Source organism: Ranitomeya imitator, chromosome 4, assembly GCF_032444005.1.
Source record: "Ranitomeya imitator isolate aRanImi1 chromosome 4, aRanImi1.pri, whole genome shotgun sequence".
Taxonomy (NCBI): Eukaryota; Metazoa; Chordata; class Amphibia; order Anura; family Dendrobatidae; genus Ranitomeya; species Ranitomeya imitator.
In genome coordinates, this window is record NC_091285.1 from 245,965,974 (window position 1) to 245,988,561 (window position 22,588).

The following is a 22,588-nucleotide window of genomic DNA, read 5'->3' on the forward strand; positions in this document are numbered from 1 at the left end:
AGAAACCGATTAACTCTTCAGGTAGTGTGTTAATGCCATGTGGGCTGGTGGCAGCACATAGAAACCTATTAACTCTTCAGGCACAGACAGTGTGGTAATGCCATGTGGGCTGGTGGCAGCGGTCTGTACTTTCCCTATCACTATCATAGACTAGTCTTTCTTCCAGCTACTTGCTGCCCACTAGCGGCCGCCGGTATAATCGCCAGTCAGTACGTGTCGCTGAGCTGCAGAAGGAAGGGCTGCTAATTGAACCCAGCTCAGTAGTAATTCAGGAGCAGCACTGTGGACTGGAGGACATCATGCCGGCTGTGGACAAGCTGCTGTTGGAGGAGGCTTTGCTGGACAGCCCCCAGGTAAGAGCGGGTGAGGGGCGCAGATTGCTGGGTGATGCTCATGTTATTCGGTGCAGGGGAACAAAGTCTACCAAATGCGGTAGTTAGGGGCAGGCTAACTGCAACAGAAGCTGTGGCGCCGTACACCAGGAAGGAAGCCGGGCTCGTACCCGGATGCTGGGTGGGTTTGTTGTGTCTGTGCATCTCTCCACACAGGAACTGGTCACATGACTTCTGAGGACGTAATGCCCTGTTGCTGTAATGTCACCGTGCGGGACTGTCGGTGTGCCCGGCTGCTGTGTAATGTCCCCCTGCTGGCAGTGTGTGCCCGGCTGCTGGCACTGTGTGACAGGCTGGTGTGAGGCCTGTGGGAGGAGAGAGACCGGGTTGTGTGCTAGGGCACCATACTGGCGGTCTCTCCATAGCTGCCCCAGTGCACAACCCACTTCACTGAACTTAGTGCTGTCATACCCCTTCATTCCTGCCACCAGTGCTCTGCTGACTGGCATACTGGTATTATTGCTAACATGACTGAGTTAAAGGGAACCTGTCACCAGTTTTTTTGCCTTTCAACTAAAAATATCATCTAATAGAGTGTGAGCTATACATTCCCCAGCTACTTGTGAAATCCCCATGAATCCCCCATTTTTATATTGCTCCCGCGCTGTATGGAAATATCCCCGGTCCGATGGGCGTTGGTTCTGGCCCCTCTCCCCACCCCAAATCGGCGTGCTGTACGCATTCTGTTCTGTGAATAGCGTTCGCGTACAGGTCCCGCGCGTGCGCCTTCAAATTGCCTTCTGCGCGTGCGCAGTATGCTTTGCCCAACTGCACTCTATTTACTAGGTGAATAACATCTGTGTCATCCCTTAGGCTGACCTCCCCGTTACAGAATTTACCCCCTTTAAACCGCGTTACTGCTATAGAGAATATAATTATGCTATGAAGTTACTAAGCGCACAAATTGGCCTATTCATTCCCGCCAGCCATGAAAAGGAGATCTTTCTTTGGAGGGACTTCAGCCATTTCTATCACACATGCCTCTCCTGGACTAGTCTTCCTCGTTTGGAGGTAGTGACTGACTCCTTTCTGTAAAAAAAAAAGTTAACTGTTCATTTTTTTCCATATTCCAAAAATTCCTGTGAAGCACCTGAAAGGTTAATAAACTTCTTGAATGTGGTTTTGAGCACCGTGAGAGTTGCAGTTTTTAGAAAATCCACAAAAGTTACACCGTTCTATCATATAAGCCTCTCAAAGTCACTTCAAATGTAGGGTGGTCCCTAAAAAAAAAATGGTTTTGTAAATTTTTGGGGAAAATGAGAAATTGCTGGTCAACTTTTATTAACCCTTCTAACTTCCTGACAGAAATGTTTTAAAAATTATGCTGATGTAAAGTTGAATAACTATGCTAGAAAGCCACACATACCAGGACAGGACAAGGGGAGCCACACATACCAGGACAGGACAAGGGGAGCCACACATACCAGGACAGGACAAGGGGAGCCACACATACCAGGACAGGACAAGGGGAGCCACACATACCAGGACAGGACAAGGGGAGCCACACATACCAGGACAGGACAAGGGGAGCCACACATACCTGGACAGGACAAGGGGAGCCACACATACCAGGACAGGACAAGGGGAGCCACACATACCAGGACAGGACAAGTGGAGCCACACATACCAGGACAGGACAAGGGGAGCCACACATACCAGGACAGGACAAGGGGAGCCACACATACCAGGACAGGACAAGGGGAGCCACACATACCAGGACAGGACAAGGGGAGCCACACATACCTGGACAGGACAAGGGGAGCCACACATACCTGGACAGGACAAGGGGAGCCACACATACCAGGACAGGACAAGGGGAGCCACACATACCAGGACAGGACAAGGGGAGCCACACATACCAGGACAGGACAAGTGGAGCCACACATACCAGGACAGGACAAGGGGAGCCACACATACCAGGACAGGACAAGGGGAGCCACACATACCAGGACAGGACAAGGGGAGCCACACATACCAGGACAGGACAAGGGGAGCCACACATACCTGGACAGGACAAGGGGAGCCACACATACCAGGACAGGACAAGGGGAGCCACACATACCAGGACAGGACAAGGGGAGCCACACATACCTGGACAGGACAAGGGGAGCCACACATACCAGGACAGGACAAGGGGAGCCACACATACCAGGACAGGACAAGGGGAGCCACACATACCAGGACAGGACAAGGGGAGCCACACATACCTGGACAGGACAAGGGGAGCCACACATACCTGGACAGGACAAGGGGAGCCACACATACCAGGACAGGACAAGGGGAGCCACACATACCAGGACAGGACAAGGGGAGCCACACATACCAGGACAGGACAAGGGGAGCCACACATACCAGGACAGTGATGAGGGGACAATGCATACCCAGCTTATACTCGAGTCAATAATCTTACCCAGTTTTCTGTGGCAAAAGTAGGTACCTCGGCTTATACTCGAGTATACACGGTATATTTATGAAGTGCACCCTGATGATGCGCTAGTCTTATATACCAGTGCTGGATGCTCATTCCTGTTCATTCTCCTTTTGATTTGCATTATTTCATTTTTCTGAAATTTACCTATAAAAGATGTGCCACCTGATCTGGCGGCTTTGCCAGAATAACCACTTGGGATCTGAGTTTGAGTTAAACCTGGGCCGCTGATTGAAAGGAGGCGGTTTGAGATTACAAGCCTTATTAGTTGGTAACTATGCAATTTGTAATGTAATTGATTTAATTGGTAGGAATAGAACATTGCAAATATAGTGGTATTTCAATAATTCATTAAGCCAGATTTAGATTCTAAATATAACCAGAATATGGTGGCGCCAAGAATCACTAAGCTAAATATCCCTGCAGCGTCTTTTGATCCTCACTGCACTCCGTACACACCTTCGGCCTCCGATAGCGGTCACGTGATCTCATACGTCACGAAGGTCCTGCGCATCATCCGGATTCATCGCTGACACCTCACGCGGCACCGGCCTTGCAGGATCCCGGTTCATACCGGAGGTCAGTTGGAGGTGGCTGCTACCGGCCAGGGCAGCCACCTGTTTGGATAGCACCCTGTCACTCGGATCTACTTAGTATACGATCGGCATGATCACAGCTCTCCAAACTGGGAAAATTTCTATTTGAAGGTAGGAACAGCTGTTTTTTTATTCCTTTCCATAGGCTTTTTGTACCCATTGCAGGATTGAGTAGCCTACGGCTTACATCAGAAACTTCGGGACATTAGACTTTATATTTTTTTATTATAATTTTTTTATGTGGACCTCTTTATCATTATTTACCATCTGCTACTGCCCAGCGCGTACCTGTATATACTAGTTTACATTTTCAGATTTAGATTCTTTTGAGATAATAAATCGTATCTTTACCCTTACTCTTAACCCCTTTACACCCAAGGGTGGTTTGCACGTTAATGACCGGGTCAATTTTTACAATTCTGACCACTGTCCTTTTATGAAGTTATAACTCTGGAACACTTCAACAGATCCTGATCATTCTGACATTGTTTTCTTGTGACATATTGTACTTCATGATAGTGGTAAAATTTCTTTGATATTACCTGTGTTTATTTGTGAAAAAAACGGAAATTTGGCGAAAATTTTGAAAATTTCACAATTTTCCAAATTTGAATTTTTATGCCCTTAAATCACAGAGATATATCACACAAAATACTTATTAAGTAACATTTCCCACATGTCTACTTTACATGAGCACAATTTTGTAACCAACATTTTTTTTTGTTAGGGAGTTATAAGGGTTAAAAGTTGACCAGCAATTTCTCATTTTTACAACACCATTTTTCTTTAGGGACCACATCACATTTGAAGTCACTTTGAGGGGTCTATATGATAGAAAATACCCAAGTGTGACACCATTCTAAAAACTGCACCCCTCAAGGTGCTCAAAACCACATTCAAGAAGTTTATTAACCCTTCAGGTGTTTTACAGGAGTTTTTGGAATGTTTAACAAAAAATTAACATTTAACTTTTCACAAAAAATTTAATTCAGCTCCAATTTGTTTTATTTTACCAAGGGTAACAGGAGAAATTGGACCCCAAAAGTTGTTGTGCAATCTGTCCTGAGTACGCTGATACCCCATATGTGGGGGTAAACCACTGTTTGGGCGCATGGCAGAGTTTGGAAGGGAAGGAGCGCCATTTGACTTTTCAATGCAAAATTGACTGGAATTGAGATCGGATGCCATGTCGCGTTTGGAGAGCCCCTGATGTGCCTAAACATTGAAACCCCCCACAAGTGACACCATTTTGGAAAGTAGACCCCTTAAAGAACTTATCTAGATGTGTGGTGAGCACTTTGACCCACCAAGTGCTTCACAGAAGTTTATAATGTAGAGCCTTAAAAATGATCTTTTCACCCCCAATATTTTTATTTTACCAAGGGTAACATAAGAAATTGGACCCCAAAAGTTGTTGTGCAATTTGTCCTGAGTACGCTGATACCCCACATGTGGGGGTAAACCACTGTTTGGGCGCATGGCAGAGTTCGGAAGGGAAGAAGCGCCATTTGACTTTTCAATGCAAAATTGGCTGGAATTGAGATTGGACGCCATGTTGTGTTTGGAGAGCCCCTGATGTGCCTAAACAGTGGAAACCCCCCAATTCTAACTGAAACCCTAATCCCAACCCTAACCATAACCCTAACCACTCACCTAACCCCAACACACCCCTAACCCTAATCTCAACCCTAACCTCAACCCTAACCACATGCCTAACTCCAACACACCCCTAACCCTAATCCCAACCATAACCCTAACCACACCCCTAACCCTGACACACCCGTAACCCTAATCCCAACCGTAATTGTAATCCAAACCCTATCCTTAACTTTAGCCCCAACCCTAACCCTAATGGGAAAATGGAAAGAAATAATTTTTTTTAATTTTATTATTTTCCCCTAACTAAGGGGGGTGATAATGGGGGTTTGATTTACTACTTTTATAGCGGGTTTTTTAGCGGATTTTTATGATTGGCAGCTGTCACACACTAAAAGACGCTTTTTATTGCAAAAAATTGTTTTTACGTGTCCACATTTTGAGAGCCATAATTTTTCCATATTTTGGTCCACAGAGTCATGTGAGGTCTTGTTTTTTGCGGGACGAGTTGACGTTTTTATTGGTACCATTTTCGGGTCTGTTACATTTTTTGATCGCTTTTCATTCCGATTTTTGTGAGGCAGGATGTCCAAAAACCAGCTATTCAAGAATTTCTTTTGGGGGGGGGGGGCGTTTGTACCGTTCCACGTTTGATAAAATTGATAAGGCAGTTTTATTTTTCGGGTCAGTACGATTACAGCGATACCTCATTTATATAATTTATGTTTTGACGCTTTTATATGATAAAAACTATTTTATATAAAAAATTATTTTTGCATCACTTTATTCTGAGGATTATAACTTTTTTATTTTTTTCGCTGATGACGCTGTATGGTGGCTTGTTTTTTGCGGGACAAGATGACGTTTTCAGCGGTACCACATTTTTTTATATCCCTCTTTTTGATCGCGTGTTATTCCACATTTTGTTCGGCGGTATGATAATAAAGCGTTGTTTTTTTGCCTGTTTTTTTTTTACGGTGTTCACTGAAGGGGTTAACTAGTGGGACAGTTTTATAGGTCGGGTCATTACGGACGCGGCGATACTAAATATGTGTATTTTATTGTTTTTATATTTAGATAAAGAAATGTATTTATTGGAACAACATACGGTGTATATTTTTTAAATTTACCGTATTTAGGATTTTTTTTTCTTTTTTTTTTCTACACAGGTAAATATTTTTTTCTACCTGTTTACTTTGTCCCAGGGGGCGACATGACTATATAGTGTCAGATCGTTGATCTGGCACTTTGCAGTGCACTGTGTCAGATAAACGATTGGACAGGCATTGCAGGGAGGCTTGCAAGCCACCTCCCTGCAGGACTCGGGAGGAGCTCCGTGGCCATTTCGGATACGGGGCCTGCAGGGAGGCGGAGGTAGGAGACCGGAACACTGCGATCATGTTTGATCGCAGTAGTCTGGGGGTTAATGTGCCAGTCAGCTGACACCCGGCCCCGATCGGCCGCTCTTCCCCCGTGCGCGCGGCTGATCGGTGATGACGTACTATCCCGTCGGTGGTCATACGGGCCCATACCACCTCGATGGGATAGTACATCATATGTCAGAAAGGGGTTAAATTACTAATACAAATGAAGCCCACCATGAATGCCAGCCTGTATTCTGACTATGACATAGCATGCCCAGCCTGGCGAAGCAACAAATGGTTTATCTCTTTGCTTAAACAATTGCTGCCGTTCATAAAAAATGTCTTCTAATGCAATGAGATTAGAAAATAATAGAATAATTTGTGTAAGTTTTATCTACTATATAAAGCTGAATGTGTGCGTGTGTGTGTGTGTGTGTGTGTGTGTGTGTGTGTGTGTGTATGTCCGGGATTGGCATCTGCACCGTCGCAGCTACAGCCACAAAATTTTGCACACTCACATGTCTGGACCCCGAGAGCGTCATAGGCTATATTGTGAGGCGAAATTTTTAACCCCGCGCGTTCCAATTCACCAAACAATTTTGCCCCTATCTACATAATGGGGAAAAAAGTGAAAGGAAAAGTGTTGGAAGCGTCGCAGCTACAGCAACAAAATTTTGCACAGTCACACGTCTGGACCCTGAGAGCGTCATAGGCTTCGTTGTGAGGTGAAATTTTAACCCCGCGCGTTCCAATTCACCAAACAATTTTGCCCCTATCTACATAATGGGGAAAAAAGTGAAAGGAAAAGTGTTGGAGGCGTCGCAGCTACAGAAACAAAATTTTGCACAGTCACACGTCTGGACCCCGAGAGCGTCATAGGTTATGTTGTGAGGTGAAATATTAACCCCGCGCTTTCCAATTCACCAAACAATTTTGCCCCTATCTACATAATGGGGAAAAAAGTGAAAGGAGAAGTGTTGGAGGCGTCGCAGCTACAGAAACAAAATTTTGCACAGTCACACGTCGGGACCCCGAGAGCGTCATAGGCTACGTTGTGAGGTGAAATTTTAACCCCGCGCGTTCCAATTCACCAAACAATTTTGCCCCTATCTACATAATGGGAAATAATGAAAGGAAACGTGTTGGAGGCAAATTGACAGCTGACAGATGTGAACAAGGGGGACTTAAAGAATGAGAGCGATGGCGCCAAAGAGTATATACCGTACAGTTGCTAAGGTGGGGCCTCGACGTGGGATACTCACCACACACGGGGATATGAACACACACAAAATGCGCCACACACTACCACGTGCTTGAACACATATTACCCTCAGCACACATTTCACCACAAATACACCAACCTCGCCACATAAAAGTCAAAACACAAAAGTCGCCACTCAAAACTCGCCACGCGCAGAACTCGCCACATGCAAAAACTAGGCTCTTGCAAAACTCGCCACAAGTGCAAAATTCTCCTCATGAAAAACTCGCCACACGCAAAACTTGCACACGCGGAAAAATTGCCACATGCACAAAAGTTGCAACACATGCAAAAGTTGCCTCACACAAAACTTGCACATACTCAAAAGGCACCACACATAATACTCGCAACGCGCAAAACTCGCCATGCGCAAAACTTGCTGCACACAACTTGCTACACTAACCTGTCACATGCAACTCGACACACAAAAAGTTGCTACACGCATGTTGCCACACAAAACTCATCTCACAAAAGTCGCTACATGCATGTCACCACACGCAACTCAACACACACAACTTGACAAACGAAACTCGCCCTAAAGCACACACAAGTCTGGTATTATCCTTCAAAAATAAAAATCTGATTAATAAGCAGACAAACTACAACAATTGCACCATATAGGAAATACGGCAGCTGTCAGTCACATGACCTGTCTATTATGTGTATGTGTGAGCTAATATATACTGCCAGGGGGAGGGCTTCCTGTTGGCTGGGGATTTATCAGGCTGCCAATTTAGCTTACAAATACTGAGATAAAAATACTGAGCAAATAACGTGTGAACGAGGTCTAATACAGGAGGAGATGACACACAGGTATATACTATATACAGGGGAGATGACACACAGATATATACTATATACAGGAGAGATGACACACAGGTATATACTATATAGAGGAGGAGATGACATATAGGTACATATATATACAGGAGGAGATGACATACAGGTATATACTATATACAGGAGGAGATGACATACAGGTATATGCTATATATAGAAGATGACATGCAGGTATATACTATATGCAGGAGGAGATGACACTCAGATATATACTATATACAGGGGAGATGACACACAGGTATATATTATATACAGGAGGAGATGACATACAGGTATATACTATATATAGAAGGAGATGACATTCAGGTATATACTATATATAGGGGAGATGACACACAGCAGGTATATACTATATACAGGGGAGATGACATACAGGTATATACTATATACGGGAGATGACATACAGATGTATACTATATATAAGGAAGATGACAAACATGTATATACTGAGGTGATGAGGTGAAAATGAGAGGCGTGAGGTGAAAATGAAAAGGTGTGAGTGCAAAATGAGAGGAGTGAGGAAAAATAGTGGAGTGATCAGAAAATGACAGATGTGAGGTTGAAATGACAAGTGTTAGGGGGGAATGAGAGGAGTGAGGGAGAAAATGAGGTGTGAGGGAGAAAATGAGAGATGTGAGGGGGAAAATGAAAGATGTGATTGGGAAAATGAGAGGCATGATGGGAAAATAAGAGAAGTGAGGTGCTATAACTAACCACAGATATTTACTATGCCCAGGCAACGCCGGGCTCTTCAGCTAGTTTTCTATAAAATTTAAGTTTGTAGAATTGACAACAAAAACCCTTTCAATGGATAAGTACAGGTGCTTCTCACAAAATTTGAATATCATCAAAAAGTTAATTTATTTCAGTTCTTCAATACAAAAAGTGAAACTCATATTATATAGTCATTAGACAGTGATCTTTTCCAAGTGTTAATTTCTGTTAATGTTGATGATTATGGCCTACAGCCAATGAAAACCCAACAGTCATTATCTCAGTAAATTAGAATAATTAACCAAAAACACCTGCAAAGGCTTCTTAATCGTTTAGTCTGTTTCAGTAGGCTCCACACTCATGGGGAAGACTGCTGACTTGACAGATGTCCAGAAGGCAGTCATTGACACACTCCACAAGGAGGATAACCAAATTTTCCAGATTCATATTGTGACTACTATCAGCCACTCAATAATGGCATATACTTCCTTACAGTTAGCCATATGAAACTCAGGAGAACCAACGGAAGTTTTTTTAGAAAACCATAGAATAACAACATACATAGTTAAAACATAAACACATGTCCAATGCGGACCGTGCACAGAAACAACAAAGTGCAAATGCAAAAAGACACCAGATATAAGAGGTTTATCCCACAATAAATTGTATATACATGCGGTTATGTTAAAAGTAAAGGTGCAAAAACAGTCCCAACAAATATATCCCAGACACAATGGTCATGTACATGATTTTTACCATAATCCTAAACTAATACCCATCTGGGAGATTCTCCTTAATCCGTATACGGATATTAGTAAAGCTGTAACCGTAACAAATGCCCCATGTCGTATACGTAGTAATGGAGAAGTTGGAAGAGTATGTCTCACCTAACGCAGGAAAAACCTCTGCACGCACCCCGACGCGCGTTTCGCCGCTTTCAGCCTCGCTTTTTCAAGGGGAAGTGTGGTTTCACATGCCAACAGGACCTTTAAATAGCCGTAATAACGAGACACGTGACCCTCACGTATCGCTAGGATATTAGTGCTGTGTGAAGATGGCTGCCCAAGACCACCCACCCCCGCCTGGACGTGTCCGGCAGTGAGGACAAGCGGGTACCAGCTGGTTCCAGTTGCGCCCACCACAGGACGTTGTCGGACGAAGAGGGGCGGTCACGAGGAGAGACCGCGCGCACGCGCACCACAGCAGAAGTCAGGTGAAGTATAAGTCCGCCCCATAAGGCAATCCAACCAATCGGTGAATATGTAAACAAATAGTAGATGCTGTCTACATCATAGAGAAGTCCATGTAACAAAATAAGTCCATATTATGTCCGAACAATCGCATAATTCACTCCACTTCCGATGGTTGTTTGCCAGTATTATGTATGTATCTCCAGAGGGGGAAATAGAACGCCAGACTTCAAGCGTGATCATGGAGACAAAATAAGAACAAAAGAGACCTATGTGAATATAACACAAAAACATAAAAGCATTAAAACCCAACACAAACAATTAAAATACAGGTAGAGGGAGAGAAAAAAGGGGAGGAGAAAGAGCCCATTCTGTCAATATCAGAAATAAAATAACTTTATAAATATGGGCCAAAGTTTAGGGATTCATTTAGGCCAGCGGGTTTCATAGTCCCAAGTGTCACTATCCACTTCAATTCCCGCTGCGCCAGCAATTTTTTTATGTTACCGCCCCGAATGCCAACATGCACAATGTCTATACCTCTCACTTTAAACTCCTTCGGATTGCAATTATGCACCATTCGAAAGTGTCTGGGAATGGTTTTCAAGGTCGACACATCCTCCACTAATCTCGCAGCGCCAATGTCCCTCACGTGTTCTCTGACACGTACTTTCAATTCATGTGATGTTAGTCCCACGTATATGAGGGGGCAGCCACAAGTGGCATAATATATCACGTTCTTAGGATTACAAGAGATGTATTCTCTTATCTCAAACACCTTTTGGTCAACTGAACAAAAAGTGGATGTTTGGTGGGTATTGGCGCATGCCAGACAGTGGCCACATTTATAAAAATCTTTTCTAGGTTGTGTCCTGCCAAAAAAATTTGAACTAGGTGCTATATAGTGACTTTTGACCAACAAGTCACTTAAATTTTTAGATCGACGAGGGGTCATCAGTGGCCTATCGGTAAGAAAGGGTCTCAGGGAGGGCTCAGCAACAAGAACAGGCCAGTATTTAGTTAAAGGGAACCTGTCACCCCGTTTTTTGAGATTGAGCTATAAATACTGTTAAATAGGGCCTGCGCTGTGTGTTCCTATAGTGTATGTAGTGTACCCCGATTCCCCACCTATGCTGAGAAATAACTTACCAAAGTCGCCGTTTTCGCCTGTCAATCAGGCTGGTCAGGTCGGGAGGGCGTGGTGACATCGCTGGTTCTTCCTCAGCTTTACGTTGGTGGCGTAGTGGTGAACAAGCAGCGCGCGATCTGCGCTGTCATCCCTTTCGTCGGTGGGGGCGGCCATCTTCCTGGGGCCGCGCGTGTGCAGATCGAGTGCTCTGCTGCACGGGGCTTCAGGAAAATGGCTGCGGGATGACGCGTGTGCGCATTAGAGATTGCGGCGGCCATTTTCCCAAAGCCGAGTTTGCATCTCGGCTTTGGGAAAATGGCCGCCGCGATCTCTAATGCGCACGCGCGTCATCCCGCGGCCATTTTCCTGAAGCCCCGTGCAGCAGAGCACTCGATCTGCGCATGCGCGGCCTGTTATGTTTGCTAATGACAGGTGTTATGAAGGCAATCCAGAAACACAGTGTGCTTAGCGATCAGAGCGCACACAGTGATCTGACAAATACCCAAAAATACAAGAACGAGCTCTGAGACGTGGAAACTCTGTAGACTGCACACCTGATCCTATCCTAAACACAACTAAAAGCGGCTGTGGATTGCACCTAACAACTACCTAGGCAACTCGGCACAGCCTAAGAAACTAGCTAGCCTGAAGATAGAAAAATAGGCCTGACTTGCCCCAGAGAAATTCCCCAAAGGAAAAGGCAGCCCCCCACATATAATGACTGTGAGTAAGATGAAAAGACAAAACGTAGGGATGAAATAGATTCAGCAAAGTGGGGCCCGATATTCTAGGACAGAGCGAGGACAGTAAAGCGAACTTTGCAGTCTACAAAAAACCCTAAAGCAAAACCACGCAAAGGGGGCAAAAAAAAACCCACCGTGCCGAACTAACGGCACGGCGGTACACCCTTTGCGTCTCAGAGCTTCCAGCAAAACAAAAGACAAGCTGGACAGAAAAAAAGCAACAAAAAAGCAAAAGGCACTTAGCTATACAGAGCAGCAGGTCACAGGAACAATCAGGAGAAGCTCAGATCCAACACTGAAACATTGACAAGGAGCAAGGATAGCAGCATCAGGCGGAGTTAAGTAATGAAGCAGTTAACGAGCTCACCAGAACACCTGAGGGAGGAAGCTCAGAAGCTGCAGTACCACTTGTGACCACAGGAGTGAATTCAGCCACAGAATTCACAACAGTACCCCCCCCCTTGAGGAGGGGTCACCGAACCCTCACCAGAGCCCCCAGGCCGACCAGGATGAGCCGCATGAAAGGCACGAACAAGATCGGAAGCATGAACATCAGAGGCAAAAACCCAGGAATTATCTTCCTGAGCATAACCCTTCCATTTAACCAGATACTGGAGTTTCCGTCTAGAAACACGAGAATCCAAAATCTTCTCCACAATATACTCCAATTCCCCCTCCACCAAAACCGGGGCAGGAGGCTCAACAGATGGAACCATAGGTGCCACGTATCTCCGCAACAACGACCTATGGAATACATTATGTATGGAAAAGGAGTCTGGGAGGGTCAAACGAAAAGACACAGGATTGAGAACCTCAGAAATCCTATACGGACCAATAAAACGAGGTTTAAATTTAGGAGAGGAAACCTTCATAGGAATATGACGAGAAGATAACCAAACCAGATCCCCAACACGAAGTCGGGGACCCACACGGCGTCTGCGATTAGCGAAAAGTTGAGCTTTCTCCTGGGACAAGATCAAATTGTCCACTACCTGAGTCCAGATCTGCTGCAACCTATCCACCACAGAATCCACACCAGGACAGTCCGAAGACTCAACCTGTCCTGAAGAGAAACGAGGATGGAACCCAGAATTGCAAAAAAATGGAGAAACCAAGGTAGCCGAGCTGGCCCGATTATTAAGGGCGAACTCAGCCAACGGCAAAAAGGACACCCAATCATCCTGGTCTGCAGAAACAAAACATCTCAGATATGTTTCCAAGGTCTGATTGGTTCGTTCGGTCTGGCCATTAGTCTGAGGATGGAAAGCCGAGGAAAAGGATAGGTCAATGCCCATCCTACCACAAAAGGCTCGCCAAAACCTTGAAACAAACTGGGAACCTCTGTCAGAAACAATATTCTCAGGAATGCCATGCAACCGAACCACATGCTGAAAGAACAAAGGTACCAAATCAGAGGAGGAAGGCAATTTAGCCAAGGGCACCAGATGGACCATTTTAGAAAAGCGATCACAGACCACCCAAATGACTGACATCTTTTGAGAAACGGGAAGGTCAGAAATGAAATCCATCGAAATATGTGTCCAAGGCCTCTTTGGGACCGGCAAGGGCAAAAGCAACCCACTGGCACGAGAACAGCAGGGCTTAGCCCTAGCACAAATCCCACAGGACTGCACAAAAGTACGTACATCCCGTGACAGAGATGGCCACCAGAAGGATCTAGCCACTAACTCTCTGGTACCAAAGATTCCAGGATGACCAGCCAACACCGAACAATGAAGTTCAGAGATAAGTTTATTAGTCCACCTATCAGGGACGAACAGTTTCTCTGCTGGACAACGATCAGGTTTATTCGCCTGAAATTTTTGCAGCACCCGCCGCAAATCAGGGGAGATGGCAGACACAATGACTCCTTCCTTGAGGATACCCGCTGGCTCAGATAAACCCGGAGAGTCGGGCACAAAACTCCTAGACAGAGCATCCGCCTTCACATTTTTAGAGCCCGGAAGGTACGAAATCACAAAGTCGAAGCGGGCAAAAAATAACGACCAACGGGCCTGTCTAGGATTCAAGCGCTTGGCAGACTCGAGATAAGTAAGGTTCTTATGATCAGTAAATACCACCACGCGATGCTTAGCTCCTTCAAGCCAATGACGCCACTCCTCGAATGCCCACTTCATGGCCAGCAACTCTCGATTGCCCACATCATAATTACGCTCAGCGGGCGAAAACTTCCTGGAAAAGAAAGCACATGGTTTCATCACTGAGCAATCAGAACCTCTCTGTGACAAAACCGCCCCTGCTCCAATCTCAGAAGCATCAACCTCGACCTGGAACGGAAGAGAAACATCTGGCTGACACAACACAGGGGCAGAACAAAAACGACGCTTCAACTCCTGAAAAGTTTCCACAGCAGCAGAAGACCAGTTAACCAAATCAGCACCCTTCTTGGTCAAATCGGTCAATGGTTTGGCAATGCTAGAAAAATTACAGATGAAGCGACGATAAAAATTAGCAAAGCCCAGGAACTTTTGCAGACTTTTCAGAGATGTCGGCTGAATCCAATCCTGGATGGCTTGGACCTTAACAGGATCCATCTCGATAGTAGAAGGGGTAAAGATGAACCCTAAAAATGAAACTTTCTGCACACCGAAGAGACACTTTGATCCCTTCACAAACAAAGAGTTAGCACGCAGGACCTGAAAAACCATTCTGACCTGCTTCACATGAGACTCCCAATCATCTGAGAAGATCAAAATGTCATCCAAGTAAACAATCAGGAATTTATCCAGATACTCACGGAAGATGTCATGCATAAAAGACTGAAACACAGATGGAGCATTGGCAAGTCCGAACGGCATCACTAGATACTCAAAATGACCCTCGGGCGTATTGAATGCAGTTTTCCATTCATCTCCTTGCCTGATTCTCACCAGATTATACGCACCACGAAGATCTATCTTAGTGAACCAACTAGCCCCCTTAATCCGAGCAAACAAGTCAGATAACAATGGCAAGGGATACTGAAATTTAACAGTGATCTTATTAAGAAGGCGGTAATCAATACACGGTCTCAGCGAACCATCCTTCTTGGCTACAAAGAAGAACCCTGCTCCCAGTGGTGATGACGATGGGCGAATATGTCCCTTCTCCAGGGATTCCTTCACATAACTGCGCATAGCGGCGTGTTCGGGCACGGATAAATTAAATAATCGACCTTTAGGGAATTTACTACCAGGAATCAAATTGATAGCACAATCACAATCCCTATGCGGAGGTAGAGCATCGGACTTGGGCTCTTCAAATACATCCTGATAATCAGACAAGAACTCTGGGACCTCAGAAGGGGTGGATGACGAAATCGACAAAAATGGAACATCACCATGTACCCCCTGACAACCCCAGCTGGATACCGACATGGAATTCCAATCCAATACTGGATTATGGGTTTGTAGCCATGGCAACCCCAACACGACCACATCATGCAGATTATGCAACACCAGAAAGCGAATAACTTCCTGATGTGCAGGAGCCATGCACATGGTCAGCTGGGCCCAGTATTGAGGTTTATTCTTGGCCAAAGGTGTAGCATCAATTCCTCTCAATGGAATAGGACACCGCAAAGGCTCCAAGAAAAACCCACAACGTTTAGCATAATCCAAATCCATCAGATTCAGGGCAGCGCCCGAATCCACAAACGCCATGACAGAAAACGACGACAAAGAGCATATCAAGGTAATGGACAGAAGGAATTTGGACTGTACAGTACCAATGACGGCAGACCTAGCGGACCGCTTAGTGCGCTTAGGACAATCAGAAATAGCATGAGTGGAATCACCACAGTAGAAACACAGACCATTCAGACGTCTGTATTCCTGCCGTTCAACTCTAGTCATAGTCCTATCGCACTGCATAGGCTCAGGTTTAACCTCAGGCAGTACCGCCAAATGGTGCACAGATTTACGCTCGCGCAAGCGTCGACCGATCTGAATGGCCAAAGACAAAGACTCATTCAAACCAGCAGGCATAGGAAATCCCACCATGACATCCTTAAGAGCCTCAGAGAGACCCTTTCTGAACAAAGCTGCCAGCGCAGATTCATTCCACTGAGTGAGTACTGACCATTTCCTAAATGTCTGACAATATACCTCTATATCATCCTGACCCTGGCACAAAGCCAGCAAATTTTTCTCAGCCTGATCCACTGAATTAGGCTCATCGTACAGCAATCCGAGCGCCAGGAAAAACGCATCGACACTACTCAATGCAGGGTCTCCTGGCGCAAGAGAAAATGCCCAGTCTTGAGGGTCGCCGCGCAAAAAAGAAATAATAATCAAAACCTGTTGAATAGGATTACCAGAAGAATGAGGTTTCAAGGCCAGAAATAGCTTACAATTATTTTTGAAACTTAGAAACTTAGTTCTATCTCCAAAAAACAAATCAGGAATAGGAATTCTTGGTTCTAACATAGATTTCTGATCAATAGTATCTTGAATTTTTTGTACATTTATAACGAGATAATCCATTGAAGAGCACAGACCCTGAATATCCATGTCCACACCTGTGTCCAGAATCGCCCAAATGTCTAGGGGAAAAAAAAAAAAAAGTGAACACAGAGCAGGAAAAAAAAAAAAAAAATGATGTCAGAACTTTTTCTTTCCCTCTATTGAGAATCATTAGTTTAGGCTCCTTGTACTGTTATGTTTGCTGACAGGTGTTATGAAGGCAATCCAGAAACACAGTGTGCTTAGCGATCAGAGCGCACACAGTGATCTGACAAATACCCAAAAATACAAGAACGAGCTCTGAGACGTGGAAACTCTGTAGACTGCACACCTGATCCTATCCTAAACACAACTAAAAGCGGCTGTGGATTGCGCCTAACAACTACCTAGGCAACTCGGCACAGCCTAAGAAACTAGCTAGCCTGAAGATAGAAAAATAGGCCTGACTTGCCCCAGAGAAATTCCCCAAAGGAAAAGGCAGCCCCCCACATATAATGACTGTGAGTAAGATGAAAAGACAAAACGTAGGGATGAAATAGATTCAGCAAAGTGGGGCCCGATATTCTAGGACAGAGCGAGGACAGTAAAGCGAACTTTGCAGTCTACAAAAAACCCTAAAGCAAAACCACGCAAAGGGGGCAAAAAAAAACCCACCGTGCCGAACTAACGGCACGGCGGTACACCCTTTGCGTCTCAGAGCTTCCAGCAAAACAAAAGACAAGCTGGACAGAAAAAAAGCAACAAAAAAGCAAAAGGCACTTAGCTATACAGAGCAGCAGGTCACAGGAACAATCAGGAGAAGCTCAGATCCAACACTGAAACATTGACAAGGAGCAAGGATAGCAGCATCAGGCGGAGTTAAGTAATGAAGCAGTTAACGAGCTCACCAGAACACCTGAGGGAGGAAGCTCAGAAGCTGCAGTACCACTTGTGACCACAGGAGTGAATTCAGCCACAGAATTCACAACAGCGGCCCCAGGAAGATGGCCGCCCCCACCGACGAAAGGGATGACAGCGCAGATCGCGCGCTGCTTGTTCACCACTACGCCACCAACGTAAAGCTGAGGAAGAACCAGCGATGTCACCACGCCCTCCCGACCTGACCAGCCTGATTGACAGGCGAAAACGGCGACTTTGGTAAGTTATTTCTCAGCATAGGTGGGGAATCGGGGTACACTACATACACTATAGGAACACACAGCGCAGGCCCTATTTAACAGTATTTATAGCTCAATCTCAAAAAACGGGGTGACAGGTTCCCTTTAAGATGTTCCGCATATTGTCCCACTCGTGATTAAACACAGATATGAAACGTATGTTTTCGTCTTTTGTATCCTTCTTTTTCTTGTGGTACAACAGTGAGTCCCGAGACACTAACTTAGCCCTATTATATCCGTTTTTTATACATCTCCGGCTATAGCCCCATTGTTCAAATCTCTTCTTCAAATCGGTGGCTTGATTCTCAAATTTTTCATCTGTGGAGCAGATCCGCCTCACCCTAAGAAACTGTCCAACCGGGACGGCCCTAACTGTTGAATGGCTGTGAGCAGTTGTAGCATGTATTAGAGAATTAACTGATGTCTCTTTACGGAAGACATCAGTCTGGACAGTGGAAGATGCATCAACCTCCAGACTGATGTCCAAAAAGTCAATTTGAGTTGTATCATGTCTATATGTCAACTTGATGTTAAAGTTTTTGTCATTTAACATAGCCATGAATTCATCCAGCTGCCGCACCATCCCCCGCCAAAAAAGTAAAACATCATCAATGTAGCGTAGCCAGCACAGCACATTGTCGGCGGCCCCTGCCCCCGATTCACCAAACACCAACCTCTCCCAGTAACCCAGAAAGAGGTTGGCGTAGGCGGGGGCACAGGCCGCACCCATGGCTGCGCCACACTTCTGATGGTAAAACTGATCTTTAAAAGTAAAAAAATTATGCGTAAGGGCAAAGTGCAGCAGCTCAAGGATGAATTCACACAGAGGGCCGTCCAGGTTGGAGGCTTGCAGGAAGAAGCGGACTGCCCGGATTCCATCATTGTGACTGATGCAGGTATATAGTGTTTCCACGTCAGCAGTCACACGGATGGTTCCCTTATCCACAAAGAGGCCGTCAACCCTCGCAAGGACATCCGTCGTGTCTAACATAAGAAGGTAATATCTCCACAATAGCCTTCAAATAGAAATCAATGAACTTACCGTATTTTTCGGACTAAAAGACGCACTTTTTCCCCCCCCAAAAAAGGGGGGAAAATGGGGGGTGCGTCTAATAGTCGCAATGCAGGCTTACCTAGGTGGCAGAGGTGCGGTGGCAGAGGTGCGGTTGCGGGGGTGTGGCGGCAGAGGAGGCGCAGTAAGCGGGGTCCCTTTCCCCGGTATGGTGATGCAGCAGGCCCGGTATGCAGCAGAGCCGGGTGAATCCTCTTGTTATCGGTGGTGGCGGCCATTTTCCGGAGGCCGTGCGTGCGCAGATGGAGCGCTCTGCTTCCCGGGGCTTCAGGAAAATGGCCGCCGCGATCTCCATCTGCGCATGCGCGGCCTCCCGCGGCCATTTTCCTGAAGCCCCGGGAGCAGAGCGCTTCATCTGCACACGCGCGGCCTCAGGAAGATGGCCGCGCCCACCGATAACAAGAGGATTCACCCGGCTCTGCTGCATACCGGGCCTGCTGCATCACCATACCGGGGAAAGGGACCCCGCTTACTGCGCCTCCTCTGCCGCCACACCCCCGCCACCGCACCTCTGCCACCGGACCTCTGCCACCGCACCTCTGCCACCTAGGTAAGCCTGCATGGTACGCCAGGGACCCCTCTCACGCCATACCTCTCACTGCACCTCCTGATCCCAGCACCTCCTGATCCCAGCACCTCCTGATCCCAGCACCTCCTGATCCCAGCACCTTCTCATCCCAGCACCTTCTCATCCCAGCACCTCATCCCAGCATCACCCCACCTCTGCCGACACCTTGCCTCCTGTGACCCTGCTCTGCCACCGCCATAAGATACTGTAAATTCGGACAATAAGACGGACCCCCATGTTATAAAAAATCTTTTTTTCTGCAATTTTCACCCCAAATTTGGGGTGCGTCTTATGGTCCGGTGCGTCTTATAGTCCGAAAAATACGGTACATATTGGGTCGTAGGGACCATCTATCCCTGACACGATTGGACGTCCTGGTGGGTTGACGGCGTCTTTGTGTATTTTGGGAAGTAAATAAAATGTCGGTGTCTGCACTGTCAGCCAATCAATAATTTTTTTATTAATTATTCCTGAGTCAAAGGCCTTCATTAGAATTTTTTGGAGCTGTGCAGAAAAAGACACCATAGGATTGTACCCCAATTTGGTATACACCTGATTGTCACCTGATACACCAGGTAAACATATCATTCATTCTCTGAGCTGAAATATCCTGCATGTCTATTGCTCCAGTCCCTGACAGCAAGCAGCTTGGATGATAAACATATCATTCATTCTCTGAGCTGAAATATCCTGCATGTCTATTGCTCCAGTCCCTGACAGCAAGCAGCTTGGATGGTATCTGAGTCATTCTATTTTCGGCATTGAATCCTGCATGTACAGTGGGGCAAAAAAGTATTTAGTCAGTCAGCAATAGTGCAAGTTCCACAACTTAAAAAGATGAGAGGCGTCTGTAATTTACATCATAGGTTAGACCTCAACTATGGGAGACAAACTGAGAAAAAAAAATCCAGAAAATCACATTGTCTGTTTTTTTAACATTTTATTTGCATATTATGGTGGAAAATAAGTATTTGGTCAGAAACAAAATTTCATCTCAATACTTTGTAATATATCCTTTGTTGGCAATGACAGAGGTCAAACATTTTCTGTAAGTCTTCACAAGGTTGCCACACACTGTTGTTGGTATGTTGGCCCATTACTCCATGCAGATCTCCTCTAGAGCAGTGATGTTTTTGGCTTTTCAGTTGGCAACACGGACTTTCAATTCCCTCCAAAGGTTTTCTATAGGGTTGAGATCTGGAGACTGGCTAGGCCACTCCAGGACCTTGAAATGCTTCTTACGAAGCCACTCCTTCGTTGCCCTGGCGGTGTGCTTTGGATCATTGTCATATTGAAAGACCCAGCCACGTTTCATCTTCAATGCCCTTGCTGATGGAAGGAGGTTTGCACTCAAAATCTCAGCCCCAGATCGAGGGAGATTATCAGTGGTCTTGTATGTCTTCCATTTTCTAATTATTGCTCCCACTGTTGATTTCTTCACTCCAAGCTGGTTGGCTATCGCAGATTCAGTCTTCCCAGCCTGGTGCAGGGCTACAATTTTGTTTCTGGTGTCCTTTGACAGCTCTTTGGTCTTCACCATAGTGGAGTTTGGAGTCAGACTGTTTGAGGGTGTGCACAGGTGTCTTTTTATACTGATAACAAGTTTAAACAGGTGCCATTACTACAGGTAATGAGTGGAGGAAAGAGGAGACTCTTAAAGAAGAAGTTACAGGTCTGTGAGAGCCAGAAATCTTGATTGTTTGTTTCTGACCAAATACTTATTTTCCACCATAATATGCAAATAAAATGTTAAAAAAACAGACAATGTGATTTTCTGGATTTTTTTTCTCAGTTTGTCTCCCATAGTTGAGGTCTACCTATGATGTAAATTACAGACGCCTCTCATCTTTTTAAGTGGTGGAACTTGCACTATTGCTGACTGACTAAATACTTTTTTGCCCCACTGTATCTATATATGTTAGTCATCCTATTATGCATTTGTTTGTGTTTATAGATATTTAACTCACTTTTGCATGTCCTTACTCAGAGAGATCACATAACTGTTTCAAAGCGGTTTATGATCCATGTAGACCTGGACACTTGTTTATCTGATCACTACATTTATTGTGTCCTGTTGTCTCAACTGAGTTAGATTGATTGCTAACGAGCTTTAACCCAAAAAAAAAAAAAAAAAAAGAGATCTAAGGGCTAGCCTTCTATAAATGTAGACTTAGCTTGGGGATGCATTCGTGCAGGGGTGCATTCGTGCACTAGTATTCGTGTTTTTTTTATTCAAAGTACTTTTTTTCTAAGTACTCGGCAGTTATAACATGGCAGTTAGACAGGGCAGGAGACAGGTAAGACAATCTAAATCTAATCCATATTCACTTGAAACACCACAAATACTCACCATATTTATTTGTATAATCTATATCCTGGCTGCTGCATTCACTCACATTCACTGCCCTCGCATTAACTCTCTATACTCCATCCATATCGGCCCCTCTGTCCTTGCCTCTCCTATGTATAGCACTCATGCTCTGTTCACATTGCTTAACAGCGCAGATCCATTCAGTCCCACCATCCAACACAACAGACACTCTCACAAATCACTTAACCATCTGCTCACTCTTTCTATCCTCCTTCTCCTAGTCGCTGGAGACATCTCTCCAAACCCCGGCCCCCCATGTTATAGCCAGTCAAACCTCCCAATTGCTACACCCAGAAACCCCTCTAACCTTATTAATATTCCCTGCATGCCTTCTGTCTCTTTGAACTGTGCTCCTTGGAATTTTCGCTCTGTGTGTAATAAACTCTCCTTCATTCATGACTTCTTCCTTTCTAATTCTCTTAATATCCTGGCTCTTACTGAAACCTGGATCCAGCAGTCAGACACCACCGCTGCTGCTGCTCTTTCATATGGTGGACTACATTTTTCTCATACCCCAAGATCGGACAACAGAGCAGGTGGAGGCGTTGGTCTGCTCCTTTCACCCAAATGTACTTTCCAAGTTATCCCCCAAGTACCCTCACTTGTCTTCCCTCCCTTTGAGGTCCATGTGGTCAGACTCTACGTCCCCTTCTCCATGCGAGTGGCGGTGGTGTATCGTCCTCCCGGCCCCTCTCATCAGTTCC

The 22,588-nt window shown here is 45.4% G+C and overlaps 1 protein-coding gene across 2 annotated transcripts in view; it reads left to right on the plus strand.

Moving 5' to 3' along the window:
* Positions 1–201: 201 nt before the first annotated feature.
* The window catches only part of APPL2 (adaptor protein, phosphotyrosine interacting with PH domain and leucine zipper 2), a 173,440-nt gene continuing 151,053 nt past the window's right edge, over positions 202–22,588 (plus strand). For both annotated transcript variants that reach the window (XM_069764470.1, XM_069764471.1), the window contains exon 1: positions 202–353. In XM_069764470.1, coding sequence (XP_069620571.1) covers positions 300–353 — 54 coding nt within the window. In that variant the 5' untranslated portion in view covers positions 202–299. The remainder of the gene's footprint in view (positions 354–22,588) is intronic.